This window comes from Falco rusticolus, chromosome 6 (assembly GCF_015220075.1).
Source record: "Falco rusticolus isolate bFalRus1 chromosome 6, bFalRus1.pri, whole genome shotgun sequence".
NCBI lineage: Eukaryota > Metazoa > Chordata > Aves > Falconiformes > Falconidae > Falco > Falco rusticolus.
This window is the reverse complement of record NC_051192.1, coordinates 26,529,116-26,547,535: the sequence shown is the minus strand read 5'-3', so window position 1 is coordinate 26,547,535 and position 18,420 is coordinate 26,529,116. Positions and strand designations below refer to the sequence as shown.

Here is an 18,420-nt window from a genome sequence, read left to right as displayed (position 1 = left end):
AGGAAGCTGTTATTTCCAGGGCTGCATCCCCAGTCACTCAGTAAATGGGGAGGAACAGCAGGGCAGAATATGGCACTTCAAAGCTCTTTGCAGAGTCTGCTCTTCTCATGGCAGCAGGAGCTGCTCCTTTTCCTGAATCCCTCTTGCCACCATTGTAGAAGACTTCCGAAGCAACTTTATGCTGACAAGAAACAATAGTGAGAGCACTCCAGCGCTGCAGAAGGCATCTGCTTTGAGCCACGGCAGCGTGGCAGTAGGAGCTCATCTGAGACTACTCTTCCTACTCCTCCGGCCATGGGTGTCCATTGACACTGCGCAGTGGCCTGACTTTTGACTGCTGCAGACGAACAAGCCATTAAAATGCTGATATTTTTCTACTCGGCCCACTAAAGCAGAACCCAGGAGTGAAGTGCTAAAGGGCTCTCTTCAAAACCCAAATGAAGGCAGCCCAGACATTTTTCAGTGCTGTTTTTCTCATGAAAACACTGTTTCAAGGCAGTCGTTGATCCTGATACATACCTGACTTGAAGTTTTGCCCTGGTATTTCTGGCCTTTTGTTCAGGAATACCACACTGTGTTATCTGAGATTTTCTGCATGGCTTTAACAGTCACAGGACATCCAGTGGTAGTACTGTGTCTTCTCTGATTTACATTTTTTAATGCAGTATGACAGGTGTGGTGCACATGTAGTTTTGCAGATGTTCTACACAAATCTCCAGTCTCCATCTTCTTTTAAGGCTGAGCCAGATCTATTACATTGCAGTAAAATTCTATTCGTTCTAGCTCAGGCCATTAGTATAAAAATTATATGTATATAAATATAGTATCCCACAACCCATAAGCCTGAGAAATGGTGAGTAACACCCAGGAGTTCAAATTATTTTAAGGCATTTGTTGTATCTTTCTGACTGGTTTTGTGATTCCTAAAAACTGTGGAATCGCTGGTCAAGCTGGAATAAGGCAGTCCTCTAACAGGGACCAGAGTTAATAGTTAAAAACAAAAATAATGCAACAAGTGTTGCTATTTCACTCCATCTGTTTAATTTAAGTTGGCTTGAAACTGACACAAAATTAATTCTGGAGATCCAAAATGCTCTCATCAGCATAGATGTAAGACAAAGAGAGAGCTGTAAGCAGACAGCATGAGAATTACTGACCTACATAGGACTAGTTTTAAGTGCCTATTTGTTGCCCAACTTGGAGTGGGTGAGCAAGACGTTTCCGAAAATTGGGGGGGTTAATGTGTCTGAGGCTTGTGTTTCAAAATATGTACTCTATCCGTTTCTCTCTAGGGAGCTACTAATGCAAAGTAAGACATTTCAACTTCAGGGTAGATTTCTGTGTTGATTATTCCCCTTACCCAGCCTGCAGAAGGCATTCCACAGAAAAGTCTCTGAAAAATTTTTGCAGTTCTTATTCTTGGAAAGCCTTTTCTGTCCTTCTTGCATCTTCACGGTAACTCAGAATGTGGCACTTTGAATATTAAATCCTAACGTAGCTCATGAAATTTGGCTTAATTGATGCCACAGACTGATAGTTCTCTGGTGCTTTCAGCAAAACATAAAACACCAAGAAGATATCCCTTAGAGAATATATTTTTCACAGTCATGCTGGATGCAACCCTTGGTTTGATGAACAGGCATGTTCACCACAGAGACTGAAGGATTTTGTTCTTCTGATTCCCTTTCAACATAACTGTTTCTTAACTCAGCTTTCCTGCTGGTGCTTTCCAGACAAGATTTGTAAGATTTGGTCAGAAAAGATAGTTAGCACTTACCAGTCATCCAGCCTTTCCTTTTCATGTCTTTCACTGAAATAAGTTCTTCTAAAAATATACCATCCAATTTCATTTCAGAAAAAAACAAGAGGAAGGAGAATGTGCCATGCTGGTTCTGAACCTGCTTCATGCCTCTTCAGCAGGTTGGAGCCCTCTCCTGTGCTAGTCTGCTTTCCTACACAAGGGGTTGAAGGACAGAGGCCACAGTGTGGGTAGGAGGGTGCAGAATAGACAGGTGTTTCCCTGCATCTCCCTGTACCCCACTCAAACATTTTAAGGACCCACTTTCTCCTACAACACTCAAAAAAGCAGGTCCTGAAGAGGTACTACAATTCAGTTTCAGCTGTGAGCTGCAGAATCTTATGGAAAAACTTCTGATGCTCTGAAGGAGTGAATTTACACCAGTCTTCTTCCCATCTTCCTTCCATTTTTCCCTGACGGCTTACCACTGCAGAAGCTAAACTAAGCAAAGGCTTATCAATACTTTTTGCTTTTCAAACACCACATGTTGGAGCTTTTACTTTTGAAATGGATGTATGAAAAATTGAATTTTCCTGGTATGCCTGGACTTTTCCTAGGCTTTGATTAGCTAAGAGAGGACTGCTTTTACTTCTGTTAATGGAGTGGATGTCTGGCTTTGGTGGGTGTTTCAGCCTTGACTTCCATTTTGTATCGAGAACCAACAGAAAAACTGAAGGAGCGTGATTTACAATAATAATGATAGTGACACCTCCTTAGCCTTCATCTGTTTCCTAACTGAAAGTAATTAAGGTACTATGACTATATAACTAATTAATAATGATATAATTAATTTTCTATCTTTGTTTAATAATGTTACCACCATATGGGAGGAAACTACTATTCTGGTTAGGCTGATGTTGGATTGTTTGCAATGTGCATGTTGGAGTCCAAGAAATATAACAAGGGCAAGAAAGGAGACAAATAATGGTTATTTTCATTTGTCTCTAAGGAAGTCTCAAAAACCATGTAAATGTTTTATGTTTTCATGAAAACACATGTTTTGTATTGCCTGTAAAAACACAACTTTAAAATAAACAAATTCAACTTGCTCATATTAGAAAACTTCATTTTAATTAGGCTAGTTACATACCTTTTAACAATACCAGTGTCAAATTATGATAATGCTGCATGACCCATAACTCACGCATCTGAGAAATGCTGCCTTTCCTGATGGAAACGGAATAAAATCTTGTTGCTTTACTGTAAGTTGCGCAGCATGTTGGATGAACAACATTGTGTGCATGCCTCAAGAGAGTTTAGTGTAAAACAGCTCCAGATTTTGTTTGGTGATTTCAGAGCTGGCTGAATAACTCCAGCCTTCCACAGCTCCAAATGCTGACATGCAGGGAGATGAGACTTTTGGATATTAAAAGCTTGCTCTGTGATACTGAAGAAGATTAGGTTTTGGAATCCATTCATTGACGCAAAGGCCAATGCTGAATGGAGGTTATATTTATTGTCTATAAAACCCCTGAGTTAGCTGAAATCACAATCACTTTAAGCATGTACATGCATACATGTATTCTCTCACACTTAGCCAGCTCCCTGTGATGCTCGTTTCTTTGATCCAGGAACAGACAACTTTCAGGGACTTGGCTTGAAAAGATGAGTGCATGTAACACCCTCTGTCACATTTTACAAGAGGCTGCAATCAAGTGTTTTTTATACTCAGATTGTCTAGACACTGTGACAAAGTGGGAGAGGGCAAGTGAAAGAAAAAGTCCCTTTTGTCAGTCATTCGCTTTGCATCAAATTCTCCTTCCTTGTGCACTGCCATTGCCAGCAAAAAGATAAAGAGAGCAAAAACCAAACAAAAATCAAGAAACTGATAATTCTCTGGGTTTCTCTTCATGTCTTTCCTAGTAAAAAGAAAATCCCAAACCATTATTTTTCTGAAACTACCAGTACATATGTATACCACCTCCTGTTTTTTTCACTTTCAGAATTAATACTTTGAACAATTTTATTTTTGCAGTTGGCTTGTCGTTGTAACTTTTTCCTCATCAATGTGTAAATGAAGTGTGTAGGGCTGTCTTGTCAGCACTTGTAAATTGGTGTGTGAAATATTCCCAGATTTCAGTGGGGATTTTTTTTCCCTGCTCAGCTGAATGTTTGTGAAGAACAACAAGAAAACCCCTTTCCCCCCACCACTCTCCCAGATTTCATGTTTCCCATCTCTTCTTCTCTTTCATTCTTTCATTTTCTTTTCCCCGTAAAAAACACATGGGAAAAAATAAGAGGAGAAATAAAGCTGGGAGGGGAAAGGGAGGAGGCAATAGAGGTTCACACAGAGGCGAGTTTGAAAGCCAACAAAAGGCTACTGAGATTCATCTTTAAATAGCAAAGCCTGCATATCACTTAGCTGTTTTCAGGTGAGTAAGTGTATGCTCCATCACTTGCACCTTTTAAGCAGTCTGCTTTAAGGGCTCACTTTTCCCTGTTTGGATGGTCGGCACTTCTCTCTGCCTTTTCTCTTGAGCTGGGGTTTCCCTCGTGGCATCTCCCACGCAGCGTTTGCTCGCTGCCTGCGTTCTGCTCTCCCTGCACCAGAGGTATGTTTTCACAGAGACGTAGCAGGGTCCAAGTGGTGAGTCGCAGACTCACCTCTCCCACCCAAAGCCTCCCTGGGCTCTGCCCGTGCTGATAGCAGTGACATGAACCATTGCCCCGTGGGGCCCTCGCCCTCCCCGCGGTCCTGCTTCACTTCCTCGCATTGCTCATGGGGCTCCTTGGTGCTGGGAAAACCTCACCTCTGAGTGACATCTCCAAACAGAGGGTCTCGAGCAAGTCTGTCCTGCTGATCAAATGAGTAAAAGCAGGAGAGATACCTCCGTGAGCAGTTTTTCACGGCTGATACGAAGCTGCACCTGTCACAGTCGCTGTGGGCTCACCTGGAGTCACTGCTGGTCCCCGGGATGGACAGCCTTGAGCCCCAGCACAGCACCCCCTCCTCCAGCACCGACCCAGCTACCAGGGTGAGCAGAGGCCAGCAGCAGGAGCAGCAGCTGTGTGTTTTGTAGCCTCCAGGCTGCAAACCTCTTTCCCCTGACCTGTTGTCTCTGTAGTTTCTTGAGGGATTCCGGCTCACGCCAGCCGTTGCAGTGAGTGTGGAGGCAGGAGTCTCTGCTTCTGTTTGTGTGAAGAGACTTAAACGTTTTAGTGAGGGAACCCTGCTGAGTGGACATGGTGTCTTGAAGGAAAGTAAAGAAATGTAAAAAGGACACCTTTACGTTAAGCGAAGAGCAGGAGACGGTAGGCTTGTGCAAACTGCAGACAGCACAGCTCAGGGAATCACATTAAAATGGCGCTTGTTTTTTCTGAACAGGCTTGTAGAATAACTGGAAGTATTTCAAAGTATAGAAAACACCCTTCAGCAGAAGGGTTTTTTTAATTAGGCAGGTTAGATTTAGGAAGCAGGTATCCAGACTGTGGACTGTCACAGACAAGCAGAGAGCTGCCACATAATTTTTCAGGTATTAGCAGCAGAGGAATATGCTTTTTCTGAATCCCATGAGTTTGTCAAAACCAATTTCCTGTGTTGGTGTAGGGGTAAGGCATACAAAATAGCCAGCCCGGCAGCTACAGAAAAATGAGGATATTTGAAAAAGGATAGGCTTTTTATTTACTCTAAGTGAAGATATTGGCTGAAATGTGAAAAGAAATGGGGGGGAGGGAGGAAGTGTGCTTCACTATACTTTTCTTTTTTCCTGTTCTCTGCATTTTCTCCCTGTCTACTTATATATTCTGGGAAAAGTATGTCTAGTACATCTACTTTCTTAAAGATTTATCCATTGCCACAGCTTTTCTTCCAGCCCGTGTTTAGAGTATGTTGTTTGTGTGCCAGGTTATATGTAAAGAGTCACCGTACCAGTTCAGATGAAGGGTGCATCCGGACAAGGATCTGATTCCCCAGATTCATCATGCCCAGCATCAGAAAGTCAGGTTTTGTGTCTAGATTCATCACAAGTCAATAGGAAAGAGTTCAGTAACACCAGCACATGGATTATAAGACGCTAGAGTTCACAGATGCAAAGTAATGCCAGGTCAGGGGACTAACCTTGCAGGGCTGCTTCTAAGATGTGGTGAACACCCTCTGTCTCCCTCCGCCTAGCCCAGGGGCCCTCAAACTACGGCCCGCGGGCTGGATACGGCCCCCCAGGGTCCTCAATCCAGCCCCCGGTATCTACAGACCCCCCTGCCCCCCCCGGTATCTACAGACCCCCCTGCCCCCCCCCCCCCACCGGGGGTTGGGGGGAAACCAAGCAGCCGCAGATGACTGCCTGGCACTGCATCCGCGCGCCGGCCCCCTGGTTAAAAAGCTTGAGGACCCCTGAGCTAGAGAGAGGTAGGCACCTAAAATTAAGAAAGATTAACCCTGGCCCTGGCAGTGCCCCATGAGGGTGCTGAACAAGAGGTTACAAGAATTAAAAAAACTTAGAGCAACCTTTTCCAAGCCGTACCCTCTCTGTTTCCTCCTGTCTGGGATCTAGACATTGGGATGCTCTGCATTTGACATGTGAAATCTTCCAGAACTTTCTCTAGTTTCTTAACTCATGTACACCTTTGGCAGCCCCACCTTCTGCTACCGGCAGGTTTTACCTTTCAGTTTGATGCTGCGTGAAAGGGCGCTTCCTTTTGTTTTAGTTGAGCCATCTAATAGCTCCCTCCTACTTTCTTGTGCTGTGTTAGCTATCGGCTCATCATGTCCGCTTCTCTGCCTGTCGCGCAGAGCTCCAGCAATGGCAAAAGGTTATATTGCCTTTAGGAGAAGTCAGCTCTTGTGTAGTTGGCAAGGTCAAACATGAACTGTGAGCTAAGTGCCTTGCTCTGTGCTTTGGGGGGCAGACTGGAACACCTCCAGCTGCACTTTTTGGCTGAGTCCTTCGCCTGTCAGTTGTGCTCTCCAGGCGAAGGGCGAGGGAGAGGGGGTTCGTCCTCTCGCTGCCTCCGTGCGAGCTATTGCCTGGCAGGGCTGGGCACAGAGCTGCCACTGCGCTAAGAGCAGGCAGGACCTCCTTCCCCAGGCCTTGACGGGAAACCACTGCAAGGAAAATTTTGTGTGAGCTTTTTCCAGGGTGTTGCTGTTCATATTCAAACCACTGTGGGTTTTTTTTTCAAAACACTTAACTTTTGAGCAGTGAACTTTATTTGATCTTCATGGTACATGGGTTTGGGGGAGATCTGGTGAGCATCAACATCTGAGCACCTGTCTTTTCCTTCCTCTCCTAGGATTTTAGATAATGGGCTGTGTGCAATGTAAGGATAAAGAAGCAACAAAACTGACTGACGAGAGGGATGGCAGTTTAACTCAAAGCTCAGGCTACCGCTATGGGACAGATCCCACTCCACAGCACTATCCTAGCTTTGGTGTGACTTCAATCCCAAACTACAACAACTTCCATGCCACAGGAGGCCAAGGACTGACTGTGTTTGGTGGAGTCAATTCCTCCTCTCATACAGGGACGCTGCGTACAAGAGGAGGAACAGGTGAGCTTCAAAGTCTTTCAGTAGCACTTAGAGTCAGTCACATAATTACAGCAGAGGCATGACTCTCAGCATGCAGCTTTTGGGAAGAGTTATTGCGTGAAGTAGTGCAAAGAACTGAAGCAGGGGTGGAGCTGGGTCTTCAGCCCTACCTTTGCTAATTTGCAGGTGCTAGTTCACTTGAGGGGTGAGAAATTACATATACATGCCCTATTTGGCTGACTGACTGCCTCATCCCTCTACCAGGGAACAGAAAGTGTGCTCTGAGCCACCTCAAGTAGTTAACAGGAAATACCTGGCATGGCTGGGCTTAAACTCTCAATTCAAACCTCCTTTACCCACTTGAGATCCTACACTGTGTGTAGGTATCAAACCAAAAGTACTGATGACTGTACAGAGTGAAGGGGGTGGCGTGCCTGCTGGCTGCATAAAAGCAGAGGTTTTAGAATGGTTGCCCATAAAGTAGGAGGCTTCAGTTTATTTTGCTCCTCAGCAACCAGAGTAGCTTATGTTTGGCTTAGCCACATCTCTTGAGGCTCCTTTCCTTCCTGCTTTTTGTCATGGGGTGTAACTCATGTATGTTCTTCTTTAGGTGTAACTCTTTTTGTGGCGCTTTATGACTATGAAGCAAGAACAGAAGATGATTTGAGTTTTCACAAAGGAGAAAAATTTCAAATACTTAATAGCTCGTAAGTTTCAGACTTGGGAATATGCTTTTTAATATTTTTAAACTTACAACGCTGACAATTATATTTGTCTGCTTATGTTATTAGTAAAATCTCATGTTGGATACTCAAGATGTGTAGGGGTTTACTGCATATTTATTTTTCATTGCCTTTAGTGCACTTTTGCAAAGGGCTTTATTATTGAAAAAAATAACCCATCAACCACATGCAGCTTTACTTCAAAAATAAGTGTTAAATTGTGTGACTCACTGCTTACATTTCACAGTAAACTCACATTCAGAATTGAGAGTACCCGCTCTGTACTTTACCAGTAGTCATGCAAGTTCTGCAAGGCATGTACTAACACTTTTTGCAATCTGCTGCAAGAGTCTTTACACAGAAATGAGCTAAAAACTGATTCACAAAAGAGACGTTACCCAGACTTGCATGCCAAGTTTAAAAGCATTGGTTTTTTCCCTTTAAAGATAGGTGATACAGTCAGAATATGCTGGGAAGTTCTGTTAAGTGAGAGTGCACCATTGTACGGTTGCATTTGGCATGAAAATCACACTTCCATCCTGGAAATCATCAACTTAGAATTAATTTTATTAACTGCCTGTAGAAAAAAATCCCTTAGCAATTTAAAAATACCATCTAAAACTTACTGTGCCACTGACCTATATCTGAACATCTTGTATTTCTTGGCTAAGAACATAAAGTTGAAGGCTCTGTGTTATGTTCAGTATTGCTATCGTGTAGAGGTAAAAATGGGTTAACAACCAAGTATGTTGCTTTCTAGAGGCTTTGTGATATTGCTCGCATCTTTTTTTCTTACACTGTGTGACAGTGAGGCAGATTCATCCCTGGTGCAACTCCTGTTAATTTTAATAGAATAACTCCAGGGTTGGAGTTGGCTCAATATACATTAAAGTTAAAAAAAAAAAATAAAATAAAAATCAGGTAATTCTGTGGAATATTTCATGAAGCTGAAGAGCTTTGATGTAGATGAAAGGACAGAAGCTTCAGTTACGACTTGTAGAGGGAGCAGCAGTTTAAAAACCTCTCTACTTCTAAATTAGCACTTGGAAAAAAACCCTTTTTTACCCTATCATCCATTTTTGTTCACATTGCCTGCTGCTTTCCTAACCTTGGACAAACTATGCCATAACTTGAAACAAGAAGAAATTCCACGGATTATAAATTCCTTATGCATGCCAGTTGATGAAATCAGGGGGTGCTCACTGGGACTTGCAGAGCAATCATACTTGGAGTCAGTGGGACAGAGAGATTCCCCCACGTGTGGGCGGTTGCAGTACATGCATTTTGATGCAGGTAATTACTGCCTGGGGGAAGGTTTTCCAAGAGGAAAAAAACAAGCATCCACTGATTTTCCTGTAGGATTATAGAAGCTCAGTTCCCATTATAGTCAGTTCTGCTTATGAACATGGACCTAACCACACTCCTGGAGTAGTGACAGCCAGGCTGGGAATCTCCAGAAAGCAGCTTTTCTGTGAGAATGCTTCCTCTCTCCACTTACATTAGAAATTGTACGAAAGAAGCCCATTTTTCTAAGAGTCTGCCAATGCTGCCTGCAACCAGAAAGCATGGATGTGCACAAAACTAGTTTGTCTGGAATTTTTTGGAGGGGGTTGAATATTTTTTTCCAGCTCTCAACAAATGAAATTTGCTTTGTGCTTTGGATTAAAAGTGTCAGGACAGCAACAACCAAAATGCCGTACAGAGAGTATCCCTGTGTCTTGAAGTCAGAAATTATATCAAGAACAGTCTGGGGGAAAGAGGTACCTGCAGGGGTGGTGGTTCAGCGCAGAGCCTGACTTTAGCGCTCAGAAGCGCTCAACCACTGCCAGCATCCCCACCGCCACTCCTGCACACCCTGGCTAGCCCCATTGACTACCCTTCTCCTAACTCGGTTGGGTGTCTGAAATCAAGAGCTGCGAATTAAACTCTGCATTCCTCCTCCTTTCTGAAAGGCAGTGCTTTGAGGCATTTAAGGTTCTCTGTCGAAGCAGAGGGGGTTGCTCCTGATGTGATCATCTACGGACTGCTTTTTTCCTCCCTAGATATGATAAAATACCTCCATCTAGTGGACTCTGTACAGTAAGGAGAATAAATGTAATGGTACAGTTTATAAACCACAGCTGTGCTGGTGCATCTGTGTGGTGCAGCCACTCGTTCGTGACAACAGTATGGTATAATCTCTCAGAGATGTTCTACAGCAACATTATGGAGGAAGGCTTAGGACTGCAGCTGGTAAAATTAGGGACGCAAACAGACAGGGCCGTTTGCCTGACGTGCTAATGCACACAAGTTGTATTAGTGTCAGCTGCCAGCCTCTAGAAAAGCTGCTTGTTCTTCGGTTTTTTGAACTGTAGATTTGGAAACGTCTCCTTTTTTGACTAATCACAGCTGCTTTCTAGTTGTTTTCCATACAGTTTGTATTCCTGCAAACTGTTAAAGAAAGTGGAGTTAAATTTAAATTAAGAGCTCACCTTGACACAACCTTTTCTGCCAGTAATAGCTTAGACAATGTGTTTTCTGTAACTGCTTGCTTACAGAAGAGGATGAATTCTTTGGCCACATTTGGTAATAGTATTTTACTTAGTGAACAAATCCTTCTTTTACAGAGAGGGGAACTGAGAAAGAGTTTCTTAAGCAGTCCAGAAACAGAAAAGAGAATGCTTATTAGTAGCAGTAGGAGTTAAACATCAATGAACCTGGTGCTGAGAACTAAATACAAATTGCTATATCCCAAATCATTGCATCCTGTAAAAAGCTGAGAAATAAGCTTCTCTTAAAGCTGCACATTCTACAGCAGCGTGTGTTGTCTGAAGGGCAGTACCATGTCTCAGTGTGCACACCAATGTACAACAAAAATTGATGCTAAGTCTGTGGAACACTGCCATAAGATGGTTCTGCATGGATCTCTTCATATTTAAACGTTGTAGAAGAATGGGTTTTTGTAAGTATTTGAAAATGCAGTTCTTTGTTACATCAGATACCTCCTCTAGGTGGCCAGGAAAGGGAATCTAGACAATGAAGTGTGATGCTTAAGGGACATCTAAAACTCCGTGTTTATAGATGGCTTTTTGATGCCTTTGGGTTTCAGATTAATTATCCCCTTAGAAGTTTAAAATTAGCAGTGGATGTGACAGTGTGTCACAGTTTAACCCCAGTCAGCAACTAAGCCCCACACAGCTGCTCACTCACTCACCCCCGGTGGGATGGAGGAGAGAATCTGAAGCGTAAAAGTCAGAAAACTCGTGGGTTAACATAAAGACAGTTTAATAGGTAAAGCAAAAGCTGTGCACGAAAGCAAAGCAAAACGAGGAATTAATTTACCGCTTCCCATGGGCAGGCAGGCGTGCAGCCATCCCCAGGACAGCAGGGCTCCATCATGCATAACAGTTACTTGGGAAGACAAACACCATCGCTCTGAACATCCCCTCCTTCTTCTTCCTGCAGCTTTGTGTGCTGAGCATGATGTCATACGGTCTGGAATATCCCTTCAGTCCATTGGGGTCAGCTGTCCTGGCTGTGTCCCCTCCCAGCTTCTTATGCCCCCCCAGCCCCCTCACTGGTGGAGTGGGGTGAGGAGCAGAAAAGACCTTGGCTCTGTGTAAGCACTGCTTAGCAGTAACGAAAAACATTCCTGTGTTATCAACACCATTTCCAGCACAAATCCAAAACACAGCCCCATACTAGCTACTGTGAAGAAAATTAACCCTATCCCAGCCAAAAGCAGCAGACAGTGTTCAGTTTGGCAGTTTTTCTATAAGCTCTCTCAAAGATCTATATTAGAATAAATTGCTGTGCAGACAGTTTTCAGTATTATAGTCCAAATTCGGCCCTCACCAAATCTGATTTCGCTGGGTTGTTATGCCTGTTTATAGCATTATGCTACATTTGGAAGGCTGCATTACTAATCACCGCTGAAATAATAATAGGCGTAAAGAAATATGTATATTATTTGTGTTTAGATGCAAACAGCTCTCAGAAGCACACTGGTGGTAGAGATGAGTTGCTGTGGCTTCTTACACCACACAGCTGTGGGTGCTGTCAGTGAAGTCAGATCATTTTCTTTACAGCTGTGTCTTGCTCTCACTTTTCCTCCTCACCTCTGTTTCTGCAGGGAAGGAGACTGGTGGGAGGCCCGGTCCTTGACAACAGGCGAAACTGGTTACATTCCCAGTAATTATGTGGCTCCAGTCGATTCCATCCAAGCAGAGGAGTATGTTTTCTTTTCGTTGTAAAGACCCATTAATGCTGTATTTGAAGGAGGTTTGAGGAGTTGGTTTTGATTGATTGCAGCAATTTTTAAAATGACTTTATTTTTATTTCAGTTCTTAACAGCACTGATAAATAAGTAGGTAATTAGTAACAAAAGAAGCACAAGCTCAGTGCTTTTTCAATGTCAAAACAAAAGAAGAAAACCTAAAGGAACTTTGCTTCTTTTTTCTGCTTCTTTTACTCGAGTGTTGGCTAATTTCAAGATTTAAGTGAAAGGTGCCCTTGCTTTTCTTGAACCAACTTGTAAAAATATTTGGAGCTAATTAGCATGCAGACTGTCTACTGAAGAGGGCATGTTTTATTAACAAATACCTACCAATAGGTAGGATACCTACAACACATACAGCAGGCAACCTAACAGGGACATACATACCTGTGCAGAAAATGGTGTGCTGTGTGTATCCATATTATTTCCAGTATAAAAGATACACTGGAGGAGCTTCTATAGTTGAGCAGGTACTACTGTAGTCTGTACTTCAGGTTGTACTTGGTTGGTTGTGAAACAAAAAGAAAAAAAATATTGCTGCAGGAAAGAAAAAGGTACCGAAACTCTGAAAGCCTTATACAACCACAGTAAAGTGGCTGCATCTGGTCCTTCTACTGAGGTTTTATAGCTGTGCTGCAACAAAAATATTGGATACTAATACATCACTGTGTAAGTCAAATATGTAGTTTATAGCAACATCTGTAAAAATACTGCTCTTCGGCAGCAACACATTTTTCATTCCTTTTCCTTGTCTGTTATTTTGCCCCACCAAGTCTTGCGCTCTGTCAAAGTCTGGCCTTTGTCATAAGACACCAAACAAGCATTCTCAGCATCTACTGATTATAGGCTTAATGCACAGTGCTACTGCACAATATATAAAGCATCTACTACAGTTTGTCACATTAGCTTCCCACCACAATAAAAGAGACACAGTATGACAAAAATGGCTGAAATATTTGAGGAACCATAGTTTCCACAAATAATCCTCCATGTCTGAGCTCTCTGACACTGCCTAGGAATCCTATGTAGCATTTGTCTTGCTGTTTCTGATGTTTCTCTAAGGTGGTACTTTGGCAAACTTGGCCGAAAAGACGCCGAGAGGCAGCTGTTGTCATTCGGAAACCCCAGAGGTACCTTCCTGATCCGGGAAAGTGAAACTACCAAAGGTAGGCAGCCCAAAGCTATTCTGACTAAAAATGAGAAGATATATGAGAAAAAATGTGCTAAGTTTGTGAAATGCTGTTTTCAGTGGTATGAAGGTAGAGATAAGTGTCATCTTGCATATATGTGTGCTAGGGAATTATATGCCTGGACATCCCAGATCTTTGAGTGTTCAAAGCAGAGACCGACCCAAGTGCAACCTATGCCATGCTCAACCCATGGTATCTGCAGTGCAAGTCATGCACAGGCAGGGTGCTCTCCTCTGCTGTCACACTCCGAATGTCACACTGTCTCTCTCAAATCATGTGTCGACAATATTACTACTGCAATGAAGCTGGATGGAGAGTGGACCCTCAGAATGGCAGCTATGGGCCTACAGGAGGCAGACCTCCTGGTGTCCATACTCAGATCCAGGCACAGCCAGTCAGCTTACTGTAAACAGATGCTGCGAATCTCCAGTCTAGTTTGGTGAAAATTATTGCTTACTTCTGAACAAGCAGAATATTTAAACCTTCTTGCTGGGAAGATGCAAGATAAGTTTTTTGGGGGAAGGGAGGTATTGGTTATGGTTTTGGGAAGAGTAGAGGATTTTTTTGCCCTTTTCCCTTTGATATGCTAGATTCCTGGGGGGGGGGGCGGGGGGGGGGGGGCAGGCAGGGAAAGAAAGATGCAGCAGTTTTCATTTCATAGATCAACAGTGAAAAGAATTGAAAATATTTCTAATTAATATATTCATACAGTATTCAACTGTATCCCTTCTGCTGAAGTCAAGTGGAAGAATGTATTCTCCTCCTTCCCTCTAAAAATATTGGAGGAGTTCCAATTTTCTCAGTGGGTGCTTTTACATTTGGTTCGTGAGGCCTGTCAACATCTTCTTCAAAGCCTCACATGTATGAAAAGATCTCTCTAACTCATACAACTATTGAGGAGAAAACCCGCAACTAAGTAAAAACAAACCTGGCCATTTCTCAGTTAACCAGCAATCCAAAAAAATAGCTGTGGGAAGCATAAGTCACTAGAATTTCTTCCATGTAAGTTCTGAAGTCTAATGATGGCTCATGTAATTAAAGCACTGACTTGTGAGTGCTTTGATCAGAGCACACTGTCAGGTAGAGTTAGCATGCAAAATGGTTGGGGTCATGGCTGGTAAAGGGGTTTAAAGAAGTGAAGCACTACTTCCCACTCCTCTCTAGCTGACCTATCTTCAGATGCTGCGTTCTGTCATCTAAAATTGTAAGTCTTACACGTTTGACTCCTGCAGTGGCTGGATTCTTCCTTTGCTGCCCATAACTTTGAAGACTGTTTCTGATGCAAAATCTGATTAGACATGCTGTTGTTTCAGACAGCTAATTTCCCATCTTGTCCCCCCACAGCTTCCTCATATCTTATACAGCAGTGAGGCATTCTCACCAGGAGCAGGACAGGCTCTGACTTGCTCTTTTTCTGCAAATAGCCTCCACCTGTTCATTTTCACCAACAGTTGTTGTGATGTGCATGAGGAGGAAGGCTTCATTCCACTCTGTGCCAAGTTTAAAAACTCACTCATATAGGCACCCATGGATCCTAAAACCAAACACAACGCTGTTTCTCTAAACCGCATTATCATCTTAGTCTGTGTTCACCATTTTTTACAGAGTGATATGGGATATGTTTTGTAGGGCTGTTTACTTAGCTAAGTCAGCTCTTTATTCTAGAGTTTCTTGTGAGACACACAAGTGTTGTGGAAATGGAGTAATCCATCATGGATGGACTTACAGCAACAAGCTTAATTTCTCTGCATTTGAACTTAAGGCTTTCTACATCTTCAAGCTAAGTTTGCCTCAAAGCCATTAGAAAAAGCCAAACATGCATGGTTTTTGTCAAGAACGCCTATTTCCCTTCTCATCGTCATGGTGTTTTGGCATGTTGTTAGAAGAAAATAGAGAGAACTTGATGTTCATGAAAGAGAAAAAGTCAGCTGGGAGGGCTCTAACGGTGCTTTCTGCCATAAGTCTTCTCAAAATGCCTTACTCCAGCTAGTCATCTTGGGCTTGAGGCAGGAATCATTTTGTGACCTAAAATCAACCCTTCTGCTTTAAATAATAACAATAATAAAATTAGTCAAGATCATGTTAAAGATATCATCATGGATGACTTCGGCATGAATTTAACCTCCCTTGATCATGGTTGCCTTCTCTTCTTACTTCCAAAATAAATCATATGGAGCTGGCTTTTCATTTTTTCAATGCCTGGCTACCCAGGTACTTCATCAGCTCTTGTCTGTGTAAACCTTCACCTGGTTTCAATCTCCACCCTCCAAGGCTGTCTGGTTTTAGGTTTGTTTTTTTTAAAAAATCATTAGTATGATATATTGTAACGTCGTATTTCTATCCAAGTTTTTATTATGTGTATCTCTTCTATTTGAATTTATCATCAGATAATAATGAATAGTATAAATAACCAACAGCCTAAATAAATGAATAATGAAAAATCCGTCTTGGTTCTTGGTTTTGTCCAGATTTGGAACTAAAGCTCCAGTCCTGCAACTTGATCTGAGGTCAGCGGGGGTCCACAGAGGGCCACCCACACAGCTCTGATTGCAGACCAGGAGCCACAGATTGTTTACATTTTCCTAAAGAATCTAAAATAGTGACCAGATAGGCAGGGAGCGTGACTAAAGAAAATACAGCTGCTGCCAGTGGATCAAAACTCACAAATGTGGAGGTGGAGAACATTGCCTGGAAAATTTTGAAAGTGGGCTGTACAACCCAGAGTGGTGGTACAAAGCATGCATAAGATATGCTTGCAAATCCCCAAAAAGCTTTGAACTCCTAGCTGAGAGAGATGTACTTACTCCATGGGAGAGCCTCCTCAGAAAAATATCCTAAACAAACAGTATTTTTCTACATTTAGAAATAAAAACCTTGTCACCCTTAGGGTGTCACCCATTCACATAAACCAGAATCATCTGTGTAAGTGCTGGCTATTTTCTTCCTATTTAGAGGACAACAACAGGGAATTTGAGAAGTCCTTGGAGTCAGGGTGTTGACGTTCCCTTCACTGCAACTCCCTCAGCAGTGAGCCACCCGCCAGTGCAACCTGTTGTATGTTAATGTGGTCAGGGAAACTTCTTCCTGGGGAGACATCCAGGAAAGACATCTTATACCAGGGACCTCAACCCCCTGACTGTAGGGAGTTCTTTAAACCATTTCACTTCTTCAAACCAGTTCACTTAGCTGGAGGGGGTTCTGGAGGATGTAAACCTGTCAGGTGTGTTAAAAAGTTCCCTGACTTGGGATAAGCAGCAGTCAGTGCTGTTTGCTATCAAACCTGTAGGTAATCACTCTACCTTTAATGTTGTCTGAAATTGTCTGCTGGTGGGTTTCCTTTCCTGTCCTTAGCTGACATGGTTACCAGTGAAAGCAGCCCAGGCTCCAAAATGAGGACCTTCCTGTGATCTCTGCACTGCCATCACCTCCAGGTTTTTTTCCTTTTAATGCCTGAGTTACCTTTGAGTAAACACAATATTCATCTGAGCCACGATTGAAGACTTGTCTTCTCCACTGCCTTTGAATTGGCCATGCTTTTGCTCAGAAACTGTATTATGCTGCAAAATGTGGCTTTGCTTTTGACACTGTGGAGGACCGAAGCGTGGGTGTCACTGTATGCAGAACAGGATGCTGCTTCAGATTAAGATACCTGAATGTGCAGGTCCGCACGTAGGTCACCATGCTCTGTTTAAAGTCAGCAGGAAGCTGGCATTCAGTTCAGCTGCCCACAACTGCAGACACCTAGTGCTCAAACCTGTGTTACACCATCAATATCTACACTGCCGTAACACTCACGGAAACTAGGCTGCGAGTCAGCAGCTCTAAGAGGACCAGAAGCTTATGTATGGGCATCGATATCAAGCCCATAGCCCACCTGCAGATAGCCACCATGACACCTAAAACTAGATCGAGCCCCTCAACTGAGGTTCCTTTACCTGGCCATGAGCATCCAGAGCCATTTGAAATGCTCGCAGGGCATCCGTGTGGACCGGACAAACATGGCAGCCTGTGGGAAAACTGCCAAGCAGGATGTCCTGGGGCATCTTACACAGCACTTAACCCCTGTGCCTGGGCATCTGAATCCCACCAGTAAGCTCTAAAGCTCCAGCATGGATTTGGAAAGTGAAATGTGCAGTTCTTGTAGATCTCCCTGGTGTACAGTCTTCGTGTAGTACCACCTTCCAAAGACTGTGGCGTACAAAGTATGCTAATTTGGTTGTTTAATGTTTGTAGAGAGGTTTGGGATCCATCTGGGTAACAACACTACACATACATAAAGTCATTATTTCCAGTGCTTCCTATGAAAATCTTGGTATTTACCACCCACTGGCATTTACCTAAAGTATAGTATTTGCAGTGTCACCTGACACTTCGAATAGGAAAAGTCAATTTAACAACCTGAAGCAGTAAATGTTAAAATGTGAGTTTTCATTTACACAGAGCTCCTGATTTCTTTCTAGCAAAGTGTGAAAGGGACATGGTGTGAACATCTGTGATACTTCACTGTGTTAGATTCACTTGTTCTTTTTCAGGTGCAGTAAGCATTTTTGTGAAGCAATTTCTCTTTCCCTTTATAACAACTGACTAGCAAACCAAAATCTTTGTGTCTAAAAGCTACTTACAATTTTTTACTTCTCCTTTTCTTGGAACAGGTGCCTATTCCCTGTCTATTCGAGACTGGGATGATATGAAAGGAGATCATGTCAAACATTATAAGATCCGTAAACTTGACAATGGTGGATATTATATCACAACTCGGGCACAATTTGAAACTCTTCAGCAGCTGGTTCAGCATTATTCAGGTAATTTTTCAGATAATACACAGCACTCTCAAGTATTTTAAAACAAAAGTGTTTGCTGCTGAGCTGATATATGTATAAGACGCCCTAAAGAGTCATTTGAGCTATGTCTCTTGCTTGTTGTAATGCATCTTCCATTATCCCTTTCCCATTACAGTTATAAATGGCTTTGAGTGCCGTTCACAGTGTA

At 42.8% G+C, this 18,420-nt stretch overlaps 1 protein-coding gene across 4 annotated transcripts in view; it reads left to right on the top strand.

Moving 5' to 3' along the window:
* The window catches only part of FYN (FYN proto-oncogene, Src family tyrosine kinase), an 83,325-nt gene that overhangs the window by 33,597 nt on the left and 31,308 nt on the right, over positions 1 to 18,420 (top strand). For all 4 annotated transcript variants that reach the window (XM_037391815.1, XM_037391813.1, XM_037391816.1 and 1 more), the window contains exons 3-7: positions 7,028 to 7,285; positions 7,875 to 7,971; positions 12,098 to 12,196; positions 13,304 to 13,407; positions 18,084 to 18,233. In XM_037391815.1, coding sequence (XP_037247712.1) covers positions 7,039 to 7,285; positions 7,875 to 7,971; positions 12,098 to 12,196; positions 13,304 to 13,407; positions 18,084 to 18,233 — 697 coding nt within the window. In that variant the 5' untranslated portion in view covers positions 7,028 to 7,038. The remainder of the gene's footprint in view (positions 1 to 7,027; positions 7,286 to 7,874; positions 7,972 to 12,097; positions 12,197 to 13,303; positions 13,408 to 18,083; positions 18,234 to 18,420) is intronic.